Source organism: Bos mutus, chromosome 21 (assembly GCF_027580195.1).
Source record: "Bos mutus isolate GX-2022 chromosome 21, NWIPB_WYAK_1.1, whole genome shotgun sequence".
Lineage (NCBI taxonomy): Eukaryota > Metazoa > Chordata > Mammalia > Artiodactyla > Bovidae > Bos > Bos mutus.
Window position 1 is genome coordinate 57,960,580 of NC_091637.1, and position 19,089 is coordinate 57,979,668.

At 41.2% G+C, this 19,089-nt stretch overlaps 1 protein-coding gene across 5 annotated transcripts in view; it reads left to right on the plus strand.

Annotated features, from left to right (window-relative positions):
• The first annotated feature begins 1,425 nt into the window (after positions 1–1,425).
• The window catches only part of PPP4R4 (protein phosphatase 4 regulatory subunit 4), a 103,924-nt gene continuing 86,260 nt past the window's right edge, over positions 1,426–19,089 (plus strand). For all 5 annotated transcript variants that reach the window (XM_070357889.1, XM_070357890.1, XM_070357891.1 and 2 more), the window contains exons 1-2: positions 1,426–1,723; positions 3,231–3,304. In XM_070357889.1, the coding sequence (XP_070213990.1) occupies positions 1,598–1,723; positions 3,231–3,304 (200 nt within the window). In that variant the 5' untranslated portion in view covers positions 1,426–1,597. The remainder of the gene's footprint in view (positions 1,724–3,230; positions 3,305–19,089) is intronic.

The window sequence follows — 19,089 nt, forward strand, 5'->3', positions numbered from 1 at the left end:
CCACCAGGGAAACCCTTACCAATGCCAGATTAATATAAATTGGGACGTAATACCAAAAGTTAATGTACAAAGTGGAGAGACAAGAACCTTCCTGTCTTCATTGGTGGAGTGCAAAGCCATCCTAAAGAGTACCAGGGCAGACTGAAACCAAGCAGTGTAGATCCTATGAGCAAGCAGCTCCATTTTTTCCCTCTCAAGGTCCATAAGAGACACATGTAATACCCACTCCAGCATTTCTGTGATAACAAGGTACTTCTGGCAACCTAACTGCTTACTGAACTGATAAGTAACATGTGCTAGACCCCCAATTCAAATATTTTTAAAGGACAGTTAAGGAACTCCTGATATGATATGCCCCATCGATAGCTTAGACATTTTGTTGAGGGAAAAACGTACAGAATGAGTTCCTATCACAACAGCATTCATGTATATTAGAAATAGGTACTTAAACCAAAAGCACTGTCTTTCGAGGATACATACATGTACTTGGACACATCAAACGAGAGAGAATGCATACAGGAGGCGGGTAGTGAAACAGGACCGTGGAGAGGGAATGAGTGGGAAATAATAAGAGATAGGTCCTGCTGACTCTCGGGCGCTGAAGAGTATGATCAACAAAACTCTTGTCTCTGAGGTCCCCCAAAATTGCCCCAACTTCTTCCATCGCTTCCTACTCGTAACAGAATCCAAATGCAAGCAACTCAACGTTGCTGCCCAGACCTGGGCTCTTCTCCATTAAGGATCTACCTCTCTACCTTGTCAAGCACCCGTTTCCCTGCACTCCAAGCTCTACTCTGCACTTCCTACAACCATATAGACGCCCAGGCTTCAACCCGAAACCCGCTTACTCTTATTTCTCTTGAAAAAATCCTGTTTTAAATTCAGTTTTAAGTGTCTTCGGGAGTCCTTTTTCTGACGGCTGCCCTCCCTACGTTAACCCCTCCCGGACTGTATTTCCAGATCACCCGTCCCCCACAACCTAGCACACCCCAAGTTCTATTTGCTTATTTTGGGTACACACCTCTCCCTCAAGGACAGAGCAGAGTTACCCAGCTCGTGCGCTGGGGTGGGCTGTCCCACGAATAACCGCACCACAATTACGGCAAGTTAACCAAGATCCCAACCCACCTTCCCCTTTGTTTCCCTCGCTTATCGGCTCATCTTCGCCCGGAGTCTACCGACCCCAAACCGCCTCCACCAGCTGCAGTAGGTAGGAGGCTCTGCGCATGCGCTACTGCTAGGCGCGCACTCTGACGGGGCGGGGCGAAGGGGCGAGGAGGGCGGCGAGGGGACGCGGCGCGGCAGTTGCGTCCCGCCCGCCGGCAGCGGGCGCCCGGGAGGGGGTGGGGCCGAGGCGGGCACCTACCCCGGCACGGCCCCGCCCCCACAGCACGCCCGCGCGCTTCGCCCCGCCCCCTCGCCTTGGCCGCCCCGCCCCCTCGGCGGCCGCGCTCCTTCTCCCGCCGCCCGCTAGCCTCCAGCCCGGCTCCGGCGGCGGAGAGCGGGAGAAAGTGTTGCTGGTGGGCGGCCGCGGGGCTGTGAGCGTCCGGCATCCCGGGACCGCTCCGGCCCGGGCGGCGAGGGGGCCCGGCGGTCCATGCATCCGCCGTCGCCCGCCGCCGCCGCCGCCGCGATGGATTTCAGTCAGAACAGCCTGTTCGGCTACATGGAGGACCTGCAGGAGCTCACCATCATCGAGAGGCCGGTCCGCCGGAGCCTCAAGGTGCGCCCCGGGGAGGAGGAACTGCCCGTAGGGCGCCCGGCGGCTGGCCCCTGTCCCGACCCCCGCCCGTTCGCTTCACGAGGCGGCCCGGGACCCTCTCAGAGTCCTGCTGCCCGCCCCCGCCCCCCTCAGTCCCCGAGGGCCGTGTTACCCTAACCCGACCCCTCGCGGGCCCCCTTCTTCGACGTGGCTCGGCTTCTCCCAGCCTGGACCCCCAGCCCTGAGGTACGGGCGCCCGGGGCCAGCCCGCGACCCCTCAGACGCTCTGGCTTTTCCAGTTGCCCGTTCCGGCCCGGCCCGCCCCGGGCCCTTTCCCCAACCCGGCCACCTCAGGAACGGCCCGCCGAGCCCCTTGGACTCGGGCCAGCCCGGCGTCCTCTCCCGCGCCGTCCCTCTCTCACGGCCCGGGGCCCCTCCGTTGCGGCCCCCTCCCCCTGGGCCCTGCGGGAGCTGCCCCTCGCAGCCGCAGCCCGCTGCCTCCCGCGTCCTCTCCTTGGGGCTCCCCCTCCCCCCGCTTCGGCTCCCTGGTGCTGCTGCTGCTGCCCGGGGTTGTGGACCTAGTCTCAGTCTTCAGTTAACACGGCCCCGACTCTCCCCGCTACCTTTTCCAGAGATACCTCAGATCCCATTCCGTCCCCCGCCCCCCCACCTCCGTCCTCATCCGAGCAAGCCCAGGGCCCCCACTTCACCTCCCAACCCACCAATACCCATCTTGGAGTCGTCCTGCTCTCGGTCTTTAAAGCCCTCTCGACCCTTTGTCCCGATCTTGAGTCACCACGTGTCCCTTCCTTCCAGCCCCTCCAAGACTCTTAGCAGGGACCCTGCTCCCCAATCCCCTTAGGAGAGTCAGCCTTCACTAGGCACCCGCCCCCACAACCTGCCACTAGCTCCCCCACCCCGCAGAGTCATCTTGCTTCCCAGGCTCCAACCCTTACTGCTGCCAAACCTGGTTGACCGACCACCGCCCCCCGCAATTGCTCCTTTAGCTCTTTTCACTCCCACCTGCCGCAATATCTTTGATTTCCTTCCAGCCCCAGAGTTTATTCCCTTCCCTCCCCCAATCCAGATTTCGTCTTTCTCATTCTCCCTCCGCTGGCTGCAGTCTTCATCCCTACCCCCACCCCCGACCCCTTTTAAGCATTTCCTGGGATGGAAATGTTGGCAAAACACTCTTAGATATTCGAGATGAAAACTACGTACATATTTTACATATGCACACACAATTGATTTCAGCAAGGTTCTGAAGCCACAGAGTGTTTCTCAGGCTTCAGTCTAGAAGCTAGAAGAGTAAACAAAAGAAAAAAAAAAGCCCCAGAGCCCCCCAAACTCCACCACCTAAACCCGACCATTAGAGATATCTGATTTGAGGGTGGCAGACCCCTTAATTCGTTTTTGAGGATAATGCTTAATTGCGAAACTTTTTCATTAGTCTGTACTCATATAGGGTCCCTGGAGGCAAGACTTGAGCTGATGTTTGTGTGCATAATTTGTATTTTACACTTGACAGACACCAGAAGAAATAGAAAGATTGACAGTTGATGAAGACCTCAGTGATATTGAAAGGGCTGTTTATCTGCTCAGGTATTTCGTAAAGTCTTTTTGTGATAATTCCTTCTCTTTTCCTGTGGCAGCATCCACAAATGATTTCTGAAATGTCATGTTACTGTTATGTTCAGATTTACTTAACCACTTGAACAGAGTGCTTTGCATGCACAGCACTTAATTATGTCATAAATTAGATTTAGATGTGGACCTATGAATTTCAGAACTGAAATCAACTAAGGTACCTAGCTTATAGAATATTGCTTGAAGGAGGAACAGAACAACTCATGGTTTGAGTTAAATCTTAAAAAAAAAAAAATCTTGCAGCTTTGGTTGTGTTCACATAAGAGCTGGTAAATTTAGATGACAGTTAAGAATATCCAGTGATTAATTTTAAGTTAATTGTAGAGTTTGAACTTTATATGGTATTTACAGAAAAAAAAATCTGCCAATATGGTAGTTCAGTTTTTTTCCTCAGGATAACCTGTTTATATTGCTTTTGCTATGTGCGCTTTATAATTTTGCCTAAGAGATTTTAAAATTTGAGTCTACTCTCACTTAAGGTTCATCTCATAAGCTCTACAGAATTGCTTACGCCAAATGGTTATGACAAATATTTATAAGATTTCTTTCAGCTATTTTAAAAATTGTGCTGTGGATTTAAGTTTAAAAGCTAATGTGAGCATTTAATGAATATATAAAAATACTTCAGAAATAGAAATTTTCCTAAGGTATTTTGTGTACATTGTTTTAACATTTTTCTTGCACATTTCTTTTTCCCCTTTTGGCAACTTAGTTTTCGCTTTTGTTTTCTGGAATCAGATTTTGAAAACTGGTACTATTGACCTCCTTGGAATATTTGCTATCCTTGTTTCCTTAGCTCAGGTCTGCTTTGCCAGTTTCAGGTGCTGGCAAGTTTCTTGTTCTTTTCTTGTTTTATAGATCATGTTTCTAGTCCCATGGTATTCTTTGAATGTTTTTTTTTTTTTTTCCCCCTTTAAAAAAAAAAGCAACCCTCTCCTTGACTTCCATTTTCTTATTCTGACATCTTGGCTTCTGTTCTTATTTAAGTCAGAATTTTAGCATGCTTATAATTTAGACCATTCTCTTCAATAATTCTGTTACTTTAAAATGTTACCGGATCTTAGGCTTTATGTCGATGTTGTTTCCGTTCCTCTTTTGGTGATTTATAGTAGCCTGCTCTCATCATTTCTATTTATTTTATTATTTAAAAACATTTTTGTATTGGAGTATGCTGCTGCTGCTTTTGCTTCAGTCGTGTCCAACTCTTTGCGACCCTGTAGCCCGCCAGGCTCCTCTGTCTGATTCTCTGATTCTTCACCCCAGAATACTATGCCGTGCCCTCCTCCAGAGGATCTTCCTGACCCAGGGATCAAACCAACATCTGCATTGGCAGGCAGGTTCTTTACCACTAGCGCCACCTGGGAAGCCACTTATTGGAGTGTAGTTGATTTACAGTGTTGCATTAGTTTCTGGTGTTATCTACCTATTTATTGCAAAATAAAATGATTTTATTTATGTATGAATTAGCAGTATGTGTTTTTGATGTTTCATAGAGTCATTGATAATTGTATAATATTTGAAGTACTTTATTCCTTAATGATGAACATATCCAATATTGTGAACAGAAGTTGTAAGCATCTGCCTTTTCCCACAATTCTCTTGTTTGGAGTAGGCAGACAACTGGTGAAAATTGGGTAAGCTTCTTTTAGCATACAGCAGTTGATGATGTGAAGTCACTGCCTACTTACTCCTACTGAATCCTCTCCAGATAAACGCTGGCTTACAATTAGGAAATAGAGAGTCTTGCTCTACTTACTTGCGACAGCGGATACCTCATTCTAGGTATCTGTGACAAGGCTTCTTTTTGAGGATAGCTTATTTTCTGTTTTGCTTTTATTGTTAGCGAACCAGGTCGTCTAAATTGTCAGTGGTTCTCGGACACAGGACGTGAGTTTCACCCAATTCTAGAACTTACAAAGCCCTTACAGAGACAGATGGGGCCTCTCCTTCTTAGGCAAGAGAGTTTGGAAAGAAATCTGATACCTCCTTTAGTTTCTTGTGGTTCATCTACCTTGAAGGAGGTTTGCAAGGTGACTCCAAAGGCAAACACTAGTTTGGTTGTGCATGGGTCCTCCAGCCAAGTTCTTTTTTTGTATTCCTGCCATCTCACCCCCTCCTAGGGGAAAGTGGGGTTTCACCTTTAGGACAGCTTCTGAAGAGAGAACACGAGGCCTGCCTGAAAGGTTCTTTCTTCCCTGGGATTCAGGGGAAGGGTGTGGGATTGTCTTATGGACGTGTTCCAAACTTTGCCTCTGTTAAAGCTGTTAAAGCCTCTTGTCTCACGTATTGAGCCTTCTATTTTAAATGTAATGTATTCCTTTTTCTCCTATTTGTATTTCCCAATGCTATAAAATCTAATACTGAGTTCTTTTTTTTCCTATGATTTTCAGGTTTATTTTTGAGTACATTACCTTTTCCTCTGTTTTAGATATTCTCTACCCAGAATTTTCCTCCTTGCTTTTGAATGTCAGATTTGTTTTTTTAGTTGTCTTATTTTTGTATATTACATCTATTTTGGAGATTATGCTACCTTAGAATTCAGATTCAAATGTGTAAATATCAGTAGGAAATGCTTTATATTAGTGGGGGTTCTGATAGCATTTAAACTGAATGTAGTGTCTAAAAAGGCATTATATTGGACTACTGTCCAATGAAAACCAGATTACACTGTTCATTATCTTACCCTAAAATATGACAGATCAATTATTAATGTTGTTTTCATAATTAAGTTTAGAACATTACACTATTTGAAGATTTGACACAGATGATTTTGTGGTTTTGCATAAATGGGATGCTGCTGTACCCGTCTGTGGCGTTTAGCTGTGAAGCAAAACAGCTTTCCTAATAGTCACAGCTTGTGGCTTAGTCAAAATCATATCACAACATCTTCTAGTTCTCTCCCTTTGTGAGTTTGGCATATGTTTTAGAAGTGTACTTAAAGCAGGTGGATGGATTTGTTAGAGAAGGGTCCTAAGTTTGTATACTCTGTTTTCATTAGGTAAACCTTTACTCACATATCTAATTTCCTGCCAGATAAATTTCAGATCCTTAATTTGGCATAAGTGACTCCATCTTAGCTGTGCAATGAGATGTCCCATTAGGGCTTCAGCTTTTCTTTCTAAAAGCTTGATTGAGATGTAGTTCATATGCCATTTTTAGTTGAATGGTTTTGTGTTTTCACACAGTTGTGGGTTCTTTACCACAATTTTAGAACATTTTCATCATATGCAAGATAAACCCTCTACCTATTAACAGTCACTTCCCTGTTGTGTTGGTACTTTTGCCCGGTCTTCCCAGCCTTTGGGAACCAGAAGTCTACTTTCTCTATGGATTTGTCTTTTCTGGGCATTTTATGTAAATGAAATTATACAGTATGTGGCCTTTTCTGACTTTCTTCCCAAGGTTTTTCCTTGTTGTAGCGTGTGTCAGTGCTTTTTTTCTTTTTATTGCTGGGCAGTATTCCACCATAGGGGTACATCACGTTTTGTTTGTTCATTCATCAGTTGATGGACACGTGAGTTGTTTCCACTCAGTCTTTCCTTCTTGAAGCAGTCCTGTTGCTCTTTTCACTGTTACTCAGATACATCACGTTCATCCTTCACTGCTCTTCCCCTTCCCTGGAATACCTTTCATTTTATTGACACCTCTCCAGCATCTTCCATTGCCAGGATCCAGCTGTAGTCTTGAATCTTCCATAAGACCTTTCCTGTCTGCTGAAACCACATGGATCTCAGGCTTCTCTGAGCTCCTGTATCAGTTAGTGGCTGCATATCTTGGTATTCCTTAACGTAAAAGTGTGCATACATATTCTTCAATAGACTAAGCTCTTGGAGGGCAAGCTGTGTTTTATTGTTGTTGCTGTTTTGGTTCTTTCTTATTCTTTGCTGTGATATAAATATATACCTCTTAATGGAATAAGGTGTATTTATTTACTTATGCATCCGGTCCCATCACTTCATAGGAAATACATGGGGAAACAGTGGAAACAGTGTCAGACTTTATTTTTCTGGGCTCCAAAATCACTACAGATGGTGACTGCAGCCATGAAATTAAAAGATGCTTACTCCTTGGAAGGAAAGTTATGACCAACCTAGATAGCATATTCAAAAGCAGAGACATTACTTTGCCAACAAAGTTTCATCTAGTCAAGACTATGGTTTTTCCTGTGGTCATGTATGGATGTGAGAGTTGGACTGTGAAGAAGGCTGAGCGCTGAAGAAATGATGCTTTTGAACTGTAGTGTTGCAGAAGACTCTTGAGAGTCCCTTGGACTGCAAGGAGATCCAACCAGTCCATTCTGAAGGAGATCAGCCCTGGGATTTCTTTGGAAGGAATGATGCTAAAGCTGAAACTCCAGTACTTTGGCCACCTCATGCGAAGAGTTGACTCATTGGAAGAGACTCTGATGCTGGGAGGGATTGGGGGCAAGAGGAGAAGGGGACGACAGAAGATGAGATGGCTGGATGGCATCACTGACTCGATGGACGTGAGTCTGGGTGAACTCTGGGAGTTGGTGATGGACAGGGAGGCCTGGCGTGCTGCGATTCATGGGGTTGCAAAGAGTTGGACACGACTGAGTGACTATCTGATCTGATCTGATTTACTTATGTTAAGATGACCAAAAAATGCCTGGTGAATTCAGCAACTTTTGATTTTTTTGTTTTGTGGGCCATAGATTCAGATTTAGGGTATATACTATTCTACCATTTACTGCCCGTGTGACCATGGGCAAGTGATTTATGGTTGTTAAGTCCTAGTTTTTTTCATCTGTTAAGTGGAAAATGGTAATTGGAGCCCCAGACACCAAATGGGAACCCAGTTAATATGAGTTTCCTTCTGTTTCCTGTGCCATGTTCCTAATTCCTTACTACTTACCTGCTCAATGTACATTTCAGATTTTTAAAAGAGGATAGCAGTATTAATTTTACCTTCTAATAATCAGATAAAGTAACAGGCAAGTAAAGTATATCAACAGGTTTGTGATAATCTATTAGCTTCCTTTGCTAATAGTATTTTAGATACATGGTATTTTTAATAATTAATTATTATTTAGTTTTGGTTGCATTGGGTCTTTGTTGCTGCTCATGGGCTGTCTCTAGTTGATGGGACCCACTGCTTGTTGTGGTGCAGGGGCTTCTCACTGCAGTGGCTCCTCTTGTTGCAGAGCACGGGCTCTAGGCTCACAGGCTTCGGTAGTTACAGCATGCAGGCTCAGTGGCTCTGGCTTACAGGCTCTAGAGTGTGGGCTCAGTAGTGGCACACAGGCTTAGTTGCTCCACAGCATGTGGGATCTTCTTGGACCAGGGATCGAACCCGTGTCCTCTGCATTGGCGGGTTTGCCTCTTTACCACTGAGCCACCAAGGAAGTCCCCTTTGCTAATAGTATTTACTAGAATCTTTACATATTATAATTGTTTTAAACTGATGACAAGATCAGCCTGTTTAAGCAATATTTGCTATTTGTATTATGCATTAAATGTGCTTTGTTAATGTATCTAAACTAACTTTTATGTTGCTTTCTTTTACAGTCACTTTAAAACCATCTGTCACTTTGCACTGTGAATTTTAAAAAATTTTGCACTTTGCCTTTTAGGGATAGTCAAATAAAGTACATCTTTAATTAGGAGCTTTTTCCCTTCTGCGCTCCCCCCTTTTCCCCCCACTGCCCGCCTTTTAATTAAGAAAATAGTAAGTTCTCCCCCTAGTGAAAGCACAGACTGAGAATTCTGCCAAATCTGAAAATAAAATCCTGTAAACTGTGGCTGTTGCTAATCACATCCTGGGAACTCTTGCACTCAAGACTAGCACAAGGCAGCAATGAGACCATGAGGAAGAAAGAACTCCAGTAATTAGCTTTGCTACTGGCTTGCTTTTTGTTGTTTTATCTTTAAAAAGTACTTATCCCGTTTGCTAGGCAAATGGGAAATGTGTGAAAACTGCCTTTGTATGCTCGTATTTCCAAGAGCTTCTATACCATCACACTTCTTTTGCCTTTACTATTGTCTTGATTTCTTTTCATTTTTGATGCCTTTTGCCATTTAGTACTGTTTTGGTGAGGTGGGGTGCTTATGGGGTGTGTGAAAGAGACAGAGAGAAAGTGTGTGTGTGTGTGTGTGTGTGTGTGATGAGGGTGGAGGAGGTGGGTCTTGAGTAGCCAGGATTGCTTACCCAGTTTTCTCCACTGTTGTACATAAGAGACACATCACAACTTTTAATACCTCACAATTGAGATGAATAGTTGGTAATTCCTGGAGTTGGTTAATGTGGGGAATCATAAAATTGATACATACTTTCAGTATTTCATTTTAGTGTAAAAAATACATTTGTTTGCCAGAGTTTTGTTGTAGATCCATTGCCTTTTGAGTCAGGGTGTGCTTAACACAGTTCATAATCCTTTTTCTTGCATAAATACTTCCATAATACATTTACAGTGTCAAGGTCAGGTCTCTTTAAAGTTGAGAATTTAAAGATGCTTTTGAAGCAGTCTGAAAGCCTGTTTTAGATTTTTATGATCTTTTTTGCTCATCTTTTGCAAGTTGTCTTGTTCTTCCTAATTCAATAACAGTTTTCTTTGGCAACTTATCTTTGAGTTTTTCTAAAACTTTCAATTTAGTTGTCATAGAAACGACTCTTTGCATTCATATGTTTATGTAATATTTAATTAAATTATGTAATTTCAGTATCAAATAAATTGGGATAAACTGGTCTGAGAACAAACACAGCTGACTCTTGGTTACAGCTCACCTGGCTAGAACAGAAGCGTGTGGGTATTTCACAGAGCTGTCTATTAGCTCTAAGCTCTCAGCTTGCCTTTGCCAGGGAAGTGGAGAGTGTTGCTTAGCTGAGAGTCTTCTAACACCTTGTTGAGAGATATACGATCCCTTTTCAGAGCATGCGCTGTGATGGCCTTGCTTTATCCTTGGATACTCATAATATTCCTCTCTTGTCTCTGTATTGAGTTTGGTCTATGGTCTGGTCTATTCTTCTTTAACCGCTCTGTTCTAAAAAACAGAAAATAATGGATTAAGAATCTCAGTTAAAGAAGTACTGTCATAAACATATAGTTTGTTTTTTAAAACAAACTTTTGGAGGATATGCAGAAATGAGCTCACATCATAAAATACACAGCTTGTTATGCTTTCACAAGTTAAAAAACACCCCTATAGCCGGCATCCAGATTAAGAAACAGGATGTAACCTGTTGTCTAGTTGTGTTAGCCTAGCAGCCTGTCTTGTACCCTTCCCAGTTTCCCCCATTCCCTGCAAAGGGTGTCGACTATCCTAACATCTAATAGCATAGATTAGTTTGCCTGAGTTTGGGCTCAATATAGTAAGAACCATGGAATATACAGTTTTTTGTTTAGCTACTCTTACTCAACCTTTTAGAAAAGAGATTTGTTCATACTGTTGCATGGAGGAATAGATTGTTCATCCTCATGGCTGTGTGATATTCTATTATATGAACATACCATATATACTCTTGGTGGAAATTTGTTTTCAGATTTTGGCTGTTATGAATAATGCTGCTACAGACATTCTGTACAAGTCTTTTGGTGAATATACACATGCATTTCTTTCTTTTTTTTTTATTTTATTTTTTTTACACATGCATTTCTTTTAGTTATGTTCACAGACGTAGAACTCCTGGTCACAGCATATGCATATGTCCCGCTTAGAAGATACTGCTAAACCATCTTCCCAAGTGCTTGCACAGTTTATACTGCTTCCAGCAGTGCATGAGTGGTCTCACCCTATGTTTTTTAGGAAACAAAAGTGACAAACTTTGTAGTACAGAAATTTCTAGTATATCAATAATGAACTACCTATGTAATAGCCCATATAATTATCTGTTATTCTGTATCTGATTTACTTATGTCATACAACTTTTTCTTTCCATGTAAGAGAGTTTCCATGAATTTTTACACTTAGTTTTTAATTGTGCTAGATGGCTTGGCTAGGAGACTCTTGGTTATTAGAAGGTCTTCTTTCAAGGGTGCCACCTCTCGTCGCTGTGCTTTTTAATGATTCCAAGGGTCCTATTTTTAAAAAATCATCCAAGTTATCCAGTGTGAAAGTGATGCACAGATTTCTTGCCTTTGTGCATGGAAATTGGAGGCATCTTCATTTTCGCATCCTAGGATAAGCAGGATTACTGTTTCACATATTCAGAGGCGTACATAATGGATTCCAGCTGTATGTCTTGCATCATCGCTGAGGCCTCATTACTTAAGTGCTTGGCAAACCCTGAACTCCCTGTTTTGGAAAAGTACTAGGTCTCTGAATCTAAGGGGTTTGGAGATTATTTCCCATCTCCTTTTGCTTATCTTTTGCTATGAGAACAACGATGGGAGGCATCTGTTTCTTTTTTTCCTATTTACTGGAGCTTCTGAAGGCTGTCTGTGACATCAGTGGAAAGCAGAATGCTTTCATGGGATCTGCAAGAAAAGCTTAAAAATAAAGAGTAAACTATTTTCATCAATGTAAAGGTGACCCGTATAATGTCATTGGGAAGACCTAGAGCTTAATAACAGGATGCAATTGTGAGAGATTTGAGCAGTTTTCATCTTGTTAACATAGCTGTTTTTGATCCTTTATTTAAATACCTACATGTGGGACTTCCCTGGTGGCCCAGTAGCTGAGCCTCTGTGCTCCCAATGCAGGGGGCCTGGGTTCAATCCCTGGTCAGGGAGCTAAATCCCACATGCCTCAACTAAAGAGTTCAGATGCCACAATGAAGACCAAAGATCCCACGTGCTGTAAGACCCATCACAGCCATATAAATAAATATGAAAAAATAAATATAAATAAATAAAATACCTATAGGTTTCTATGAGAAAATATACTATAAAGTAATGCTAAAACAAATGCTTGTATGAAGATTCAAATAAAATGCAGGTTAAGTTCTGTAACTGCAATGTACCTATATTATGGCATATAGATGTGTGGATGTTATAAATGTATATATATGTTTGTGTGTGTATATATTTATTTTCATGAACAATTAGTTCATACTGACACTTGAGATGTAGCTAAGTGAGGCACAAGGAGACTGAATTTTGTCCCCAAACTTATCTAATTAGTTCCCAGTAAAAATTTGGGGTTTTATTGCTTTACTCCCAATCTTGTTGTATAGTGGTTTCTTAGTAGTTACATTATTATTTAAAGTATTGACTCAACTAAGTGGTAAAAATCATAACTCTTAGAATTAGGGTCACATGAAGGGAATTAAGGGCTTCCCCAGTGGCTCAATGGTAATGAGGAGTGCAATGCAGGAGGCCCAGGTTCGATCCCTGGGTCGGTAAGATCCCCTGGGGGAGGGCATGGCAACCCACTCCAGTATTCTTGCCTGGAGAATCCCGTGGATGGAGAAGCCTGGCGGGCTACAGTCCATAGGATCACAAAGAGTCGGACACGACTGAAGCAGCTGAGCATGCACGCGTGAGTGTTTCCGTGATCTTTAAATTTATACCTCTTTCAACATAGATATTTTGCTTTTTGCAATATCTTTTGCTGGCCATTGTTGGCCACCAGGTGTGAGAGGCAGGGAGAAAGTGTTCATTCTTAGTTCTTCACAGTCACCACCTTTTTGACTTTATAATGTTGGTATGTAGTAATGATGTCAGAAATAATAGCAAAATCTATTATATTCTTGTATGCAGATGTGTCTTATAGTGTAATTTCCCCTCCAAATCAGAGATGCTAATAATGGAGAAGATTTAAAATGCAACTAGCAATTACTTTAGAATAAATTTTATGAATTTAGGTTGTTGTTGTTGTTCAGTTAAGTTGTTTCCAACTCTTTGTGACCCCATGGACAACTGCAGCACGCCAAGCTCCCCTGTCTACCACCATCTCCCTGAGTTTACTCAAATTCATGTCCGTTGAGTTGATGATCCTTTCTAGCCATCTCATCCTCTGCCTCTCCTTTTCCTTTTGCCTTCAGTCTTTCCCAGTATCAAGGTCTTTTCCAATGAGTTGGCTTTTCGCATCAGTTGGCCAAATTATTGGTTTCAGCTTCAACATCAGTCCTTCCAATGATATTCAGGGTTGATTTCTTTTAGGACTAACTGGTTTGATCTCCTGGCTATCCTAGGGACTCTAAAGAATGTTCTCTGGCGCCACAGTTTGACAGCATCAATTCTTCAATGCTCAGCCTTCTTTATGGTCCACGTCTCACATCTGTACATGACTTTGGAAAAACCGTAGCTTTGACCATACGAAACTTTGTCGGCAAAGTGATGTCTCTGCTTTTTAATGTGCTGTTTAGGTTTGTCATAGCTTTTCTTCCAGGGAACAAGTGTCTTTTTTTTCCCCATGACACTCTCAAAAGATTTGTATTTCATTCAAAGAGACAGCACAACAGCAAACTGGGAATTCAAATTAAAATACAAGATATATCATCAGAGTATGGATAGAAATTTTAATTTCATGGCTGCCCTCACCATCTGCAGTGATTTTTGGAGCCTAAGAAAATAAAATCTCTCACTGCTTCCAGTTTTCCCCTGTTTGCCATGAAGTGATAGGACCAGATGCCCTAATCTTAGCTTTTTTTTAAAAATTAATTTAGCTTAAGACACACAAAATATTTATTGAGTACTTGCTTTGTATTAGGCATCTCCTGGGGAATGAGTGGCATTGTACCAGCAAATACTTGTGTTCAAGGAAGTATTGATACTTGTATAAGGAAGCAAACACACTTTTCTTAAATTTTAGTAGAATAGAAGTCATCTCTAGTTAATAAGTATGTTGGGCATTGAGAAGGCAGTATGTAGTGTCAGAAATACTTTATATTAAGACATACCAGATTTATTCTCCGAGGCCGAGACTTGCTCATTTATCTATTGAGAAACCTAGGCTAAGTTTCTTATTTGGGCTCAAGCCTCCTAATCTAAACTGGGAATAATAAAACCTACATTGTAGGATTGTTAAGAAGATTTGGGAATGTATGTGGAGGGCAGAATGCTTGGTGTAGAGTCTTGTTCAGTAAAGAATAATTGTTCTTGGTCTTTTAAATAAACTGCTGGCAGTTCAGAACATCCTTTACTTTGGATGTATAGGAAAATTCCTATCCAGAGAATTCATGTAGTTATAAAATCTTGTCTCCCAGATGGTGCCCCTTTGCAGTTAATCCTCCACCCTGAGCCTGGGCAACAGATGATCTGCTTTTTGTCAGTATACTTCAGTGGCAAATTCTCCTGTTCTAGAACATAGGCATATGTTTTCCTATCTCTTGGCTAATGCTTGAGAATGGAATGCTGGTTATTGGATGAGTATATATTTTTTCATTCAGTTCTTTTGAGGTATAATTGATGTCAAATAACTGGCACATACTTCAACCATACAGTTTGATGCATTTATATACACACACATGTGTGTGTGTATATATATATATATATATATATATATGGGCTTCCCTTGTGGCTCAGCTGGTAAAGAATCTGCCTGCAATGCGGGAGACCTGGGTTCAGTCCCTGGGTTGGGAAGATCCTCTGAAGAAAAGGCTACCCACTGCAGTATTCTGGCCTGGAGAATTCTATGGACTGTATAGTCCATGGAGTCGCAAAGAGTTGAACATGACTGAGTGACTTTCACTTCATATATATCTACCCCCATAAAAGCATCATCACCATTAAGATAATGAACACAGCCGTCACTCCTCTGTGTAGTTTTGTGTTCCTTTGTAATGTTCTTTCCCTTCCTTCTCATTCTTTCCCCCGCTCCAGGCAACCACTGATCTGCCTTCTGACACTACAGATATGTTTTCAATTTATAGAATTTTATAGAAATCAATCATATAGTAGCTACTTTTTCATCTGGCTTCTTTTTACTCAACATAATTTTCAAGTTCATTCATGATGTTGCATGTATCAATGGTTCATTCCTTTTTATTATTGATAATTCCATTTTAAAGATATAGTCCATTTTGTTTATGCATTCACCAGTCGATGGAGATTTGGATCATTTCTAGTTTGGGGGTATTACAGACTAAGTGGCTGTAAACATTCATTTACGGATCTTTGGGTGGCCATGTGCTTTCTTTCCTCTGGTGAACAGCTGGAGAGTGGAATGGCTGGGTATATAGTAGGTACAGTGTATTCTTAAACTGCTGAACTGTTTCCAAGTGATTGTACACTTTTACATTTCCACCAGCATTGTATGAGAGTTTGGACTGCTCAATATGTATACTTACTGATACTTGGTATGAGCAGTCTCTTTTTGGTTTTAGGCATTCTGGTGGTATTACCAGTGCTCTAGAGTAGTGGTAGTCATTGTATTTATAATTTGGATTTCCCAAATGATCAGTGGACATTGAGCATCTTTACATGTATTTGTGAGTCAGACACATATATCTTGTTTGGTAAAGGTATATTTAAATCTTTTGCCTATTTGTTGGATATGAGTGCATGCCAATTTGCTTCAGTCATGTCCAAATCTTTGCGACCCTATGGACCATAGCCCACCAGGCTCCTCTGTCCATGAGAGTCTCCAGGCCAGAACACTGGAGTGGGTTGTCATGCCCTTCTCCAGGGGATCTTCCCGACCCAGGGATCGAACTTGTGTATCTTAGTTTCCTGCATTGGTAGGTGGATTCTTTACCACCAGTGCCACTTAGGAACTCCCTTTAGTTGGGTATGTGCTTTGCAAATATTTTCTGCCAGTCTGTGGCTTCCTTTTTAATTTTTCTAAGTGTACCTATCTTTTAGAGAGCAAAGTTTCTTTGCTTTGCTATGGTCTAATTTTGTTGAGGTCTAATTTAGTGATTTTTTTTCATTATAGTTAGTGTTTTTTGTGTTATATTTAGGAAATCTTTGCCAAATCTGGGTCATTAAATTTTTTCCTATGCTTTCTTTCAGAAATTTTGTGGTTTTAGCTCTTGATTTTAGATTTATGATTCATTTCCACTTCAATTTTGTTTGTGGTATAAGGTAAGTGTTGCGGTTAATATTTTTCCTCCCACGTAGCTATAGCATGTAGTAGAAAAAGGGCCAGAATCAGGGGACCTGGTGTCTCTGCAGTCACATTCAAGTCACTTAAGTTCTTTAAGCACTGTTTCCTCTTTACTCCAGGTGATATGATGAGTTGTTGTTGTTCAATTGCTAGGTCGTGTCCAGCTCTTTGCCACCCCATGAACTGCATCATGCTAGGCTTCCCTGTCCTTCACTGTCTCTCTGAGTTTCCGCAAAAGGGTCCATCTTGCTTTAGCAGGTGTCTTCAGTTCTAAGAAGATAAAGAAAAGATGTTGAACCTCGGTTATTTGCTCCACTAGGCGGTGCTAATGGACATCTATCTAAGGGATCTTCACCTTGGATAGGTGAACAGTTTCAGAGCTCTTTTTAAAAGGTCATTTTTGAAGAAGATATTCATAATTCAGGAAAGTGCCTATGTTTCGTTAAGGAGTAGATGTAGTAGTGTTATAATGAATCTGAAAATACTGTTTTGTTTTTATTTTTATTTTTTTACCAAAAGCTGTCGGAGTACAGCAATATTTTCTTTAAAGAGTTCTGTAGATTTGGTTTGAATATGTTTGGGGCAGATTGAAAGTTATATGGCTAGCATAAAAATATTTACATATTCAGGTGAAAAATCAGGCTGAGGAGTCTGATGAGTTTAGAATAGTCATGAAAATTCTCTTGGAAACAAGCTTCCAAGCTGCATTTGCTTGGAAATAACTTTTCGTAATAAACATACGAACTATATTTCCTTGCGTAATGGACATTCTTGAAGGGGAAAAGGACTCGCAAAAGTCCAGCATGGGAATGTGGAGGAGAAGGCATCTCCCCATGTAGCTCTGATGATAGTGGGGATGGAGAGAGATGATTTACACCTGTGGTTGGTATGTATGCATATCTCGCATAGTTTTCCAGTTGTTTGTGGGATTTTTCCAGATATCTTCCTGTTTCTAGTCTAATTCTGTAATGGTCACAGACAGCACTTTGATGTCATTTCTTTTAAATATACTGAGGTTTGTTTTTTGACCAGAGCATGGGCCAGTCTTGGTAATTATTCAGGTGTATGAATATGTATTCTCCTGTTGTTGGGTGTAATAGTCTATCAATGTCAGTTGGTCAAGTTGGTCGATATTTTTCAGATCTTCTATATCTCTAAGAATATTTTCTATTTGTTCTACTATCTAAAAAAGTAGAATATTGAAGTCTCTAACAGATCTGTCTACTCCTTCTTTCACATATATCACTTTTACCAGTAGTTCGTGTATTTTGATTTTTGTAATTAGTGTATATACTGTTAAGGTTGTTATGTTTTTCATTGAAGTAGTCTCTCATAGCTATGTAATGTTTGTCTTTATCCCTAGAAATATTCCTTGTTTTAAGTCTACTTTATCTGATATTAATATACTCTTTCCAGCTTTCTTTTGGTTAGTGTTTACACAGTATATCTTTTTCTACCCTTTTACTTTTTTAAAAAAAGGTTTTTAAATTTTGGAATTATTTTAGATTTCCAGAGAAGTTACAAAAATAATTACTGTATGCCTATTACCAGTTTTCCCTAAAACTAACATCTTTACATATATTTGTCAAAACTGAGAAATTAATGTTGGTACAATACTGTTTACTAAGTGCTAGACATTGTTTGAATTTCACCAATTTTTTCACTAATGTCCTTTTTTCCTGTTTCAGGATCCAGCCCATGATATTGCATTTAGTCATAGCTCCTTAGTCTTCTCTTGGCTGTTACATATTCTTAGTCTTTTCCTTGCTTTTCGCGATCTATAGTTTTAAAGAGTACTAGTCAGGTATTTTGTAGAATGCCCTTCAACTTGTGTTTGATGTTTTTCTCATTGTTAGATTGGAGTTATAGACTTTTAGAAAGAGTGTCATAGAGGCATAGACATGCCTGTCTCATCCTGTCATTTCAGAGGTACTTGACATCAGTATGACTTATCACTGGTGATGTTAATCCTGATCACTTGGGTTAAAATTGTATCTGCCAGATTCCTCCACTGTTTCAGTGGTGAGAGAGGAGCTTTCAGCCTTGCTCCTGATCTTAGGGTGAAAACATTCAGTCTCTCATCGTTGGGTAAGATGTTGGCTGTAAGTCTCTTAATACCTGTGTGCCCTGTCGTGTCTGACTCTTCGTGATACTATAGACTGCAGCCTACCAGGCTCCTCTTTCCATGGGACTTTTTAGGCAGAAATACTGGAGTGGGTTGCCATTTGCTCTTCCAAGGGATCTTCCTGACCCAGGGATTGAACCCACATCTCCTGCATCTCCTGCTTGGCAGAAAGATTCTTTACCACTGAGCAACCTGGAAAGCCTCTAATAGATTATCATTAAGTTAAGGAAGTTTTTTCTATTCCTTCCTAATTTGCTGAGAGTTTTTATCATGAATGGGTATTAAATCTTGTTGAATTTTTTTTCTGAATCTATTGATAATATACATGACTTTTCTTTTTGAGTCCTTTAATATGGTGAATTACACTGATCAGCTTTCAAATGATTAACCAGCCTTGCATTCTTGGGATGAAATCTACTTGATGAATTTTTCTTTTTGTGTTTCTGGGTTCTATGTGCTACAATGTTTTTGAGGATTTTAACATCTATTTTAATGAGAGAAAACTGGTTTGCACTTTTCTTATATCTTTGCCTAGTTTTTGGTTTTAGAGGAATGCTGATGAAATCACTTGGGAGGTGGTTTTCTATTTTTCTGGAAGAGATTATCTAGAATTGGTATTATTTCTTCCTTAAATGTTAGGTAGAATTCACCCATTAAACCATCTGGGC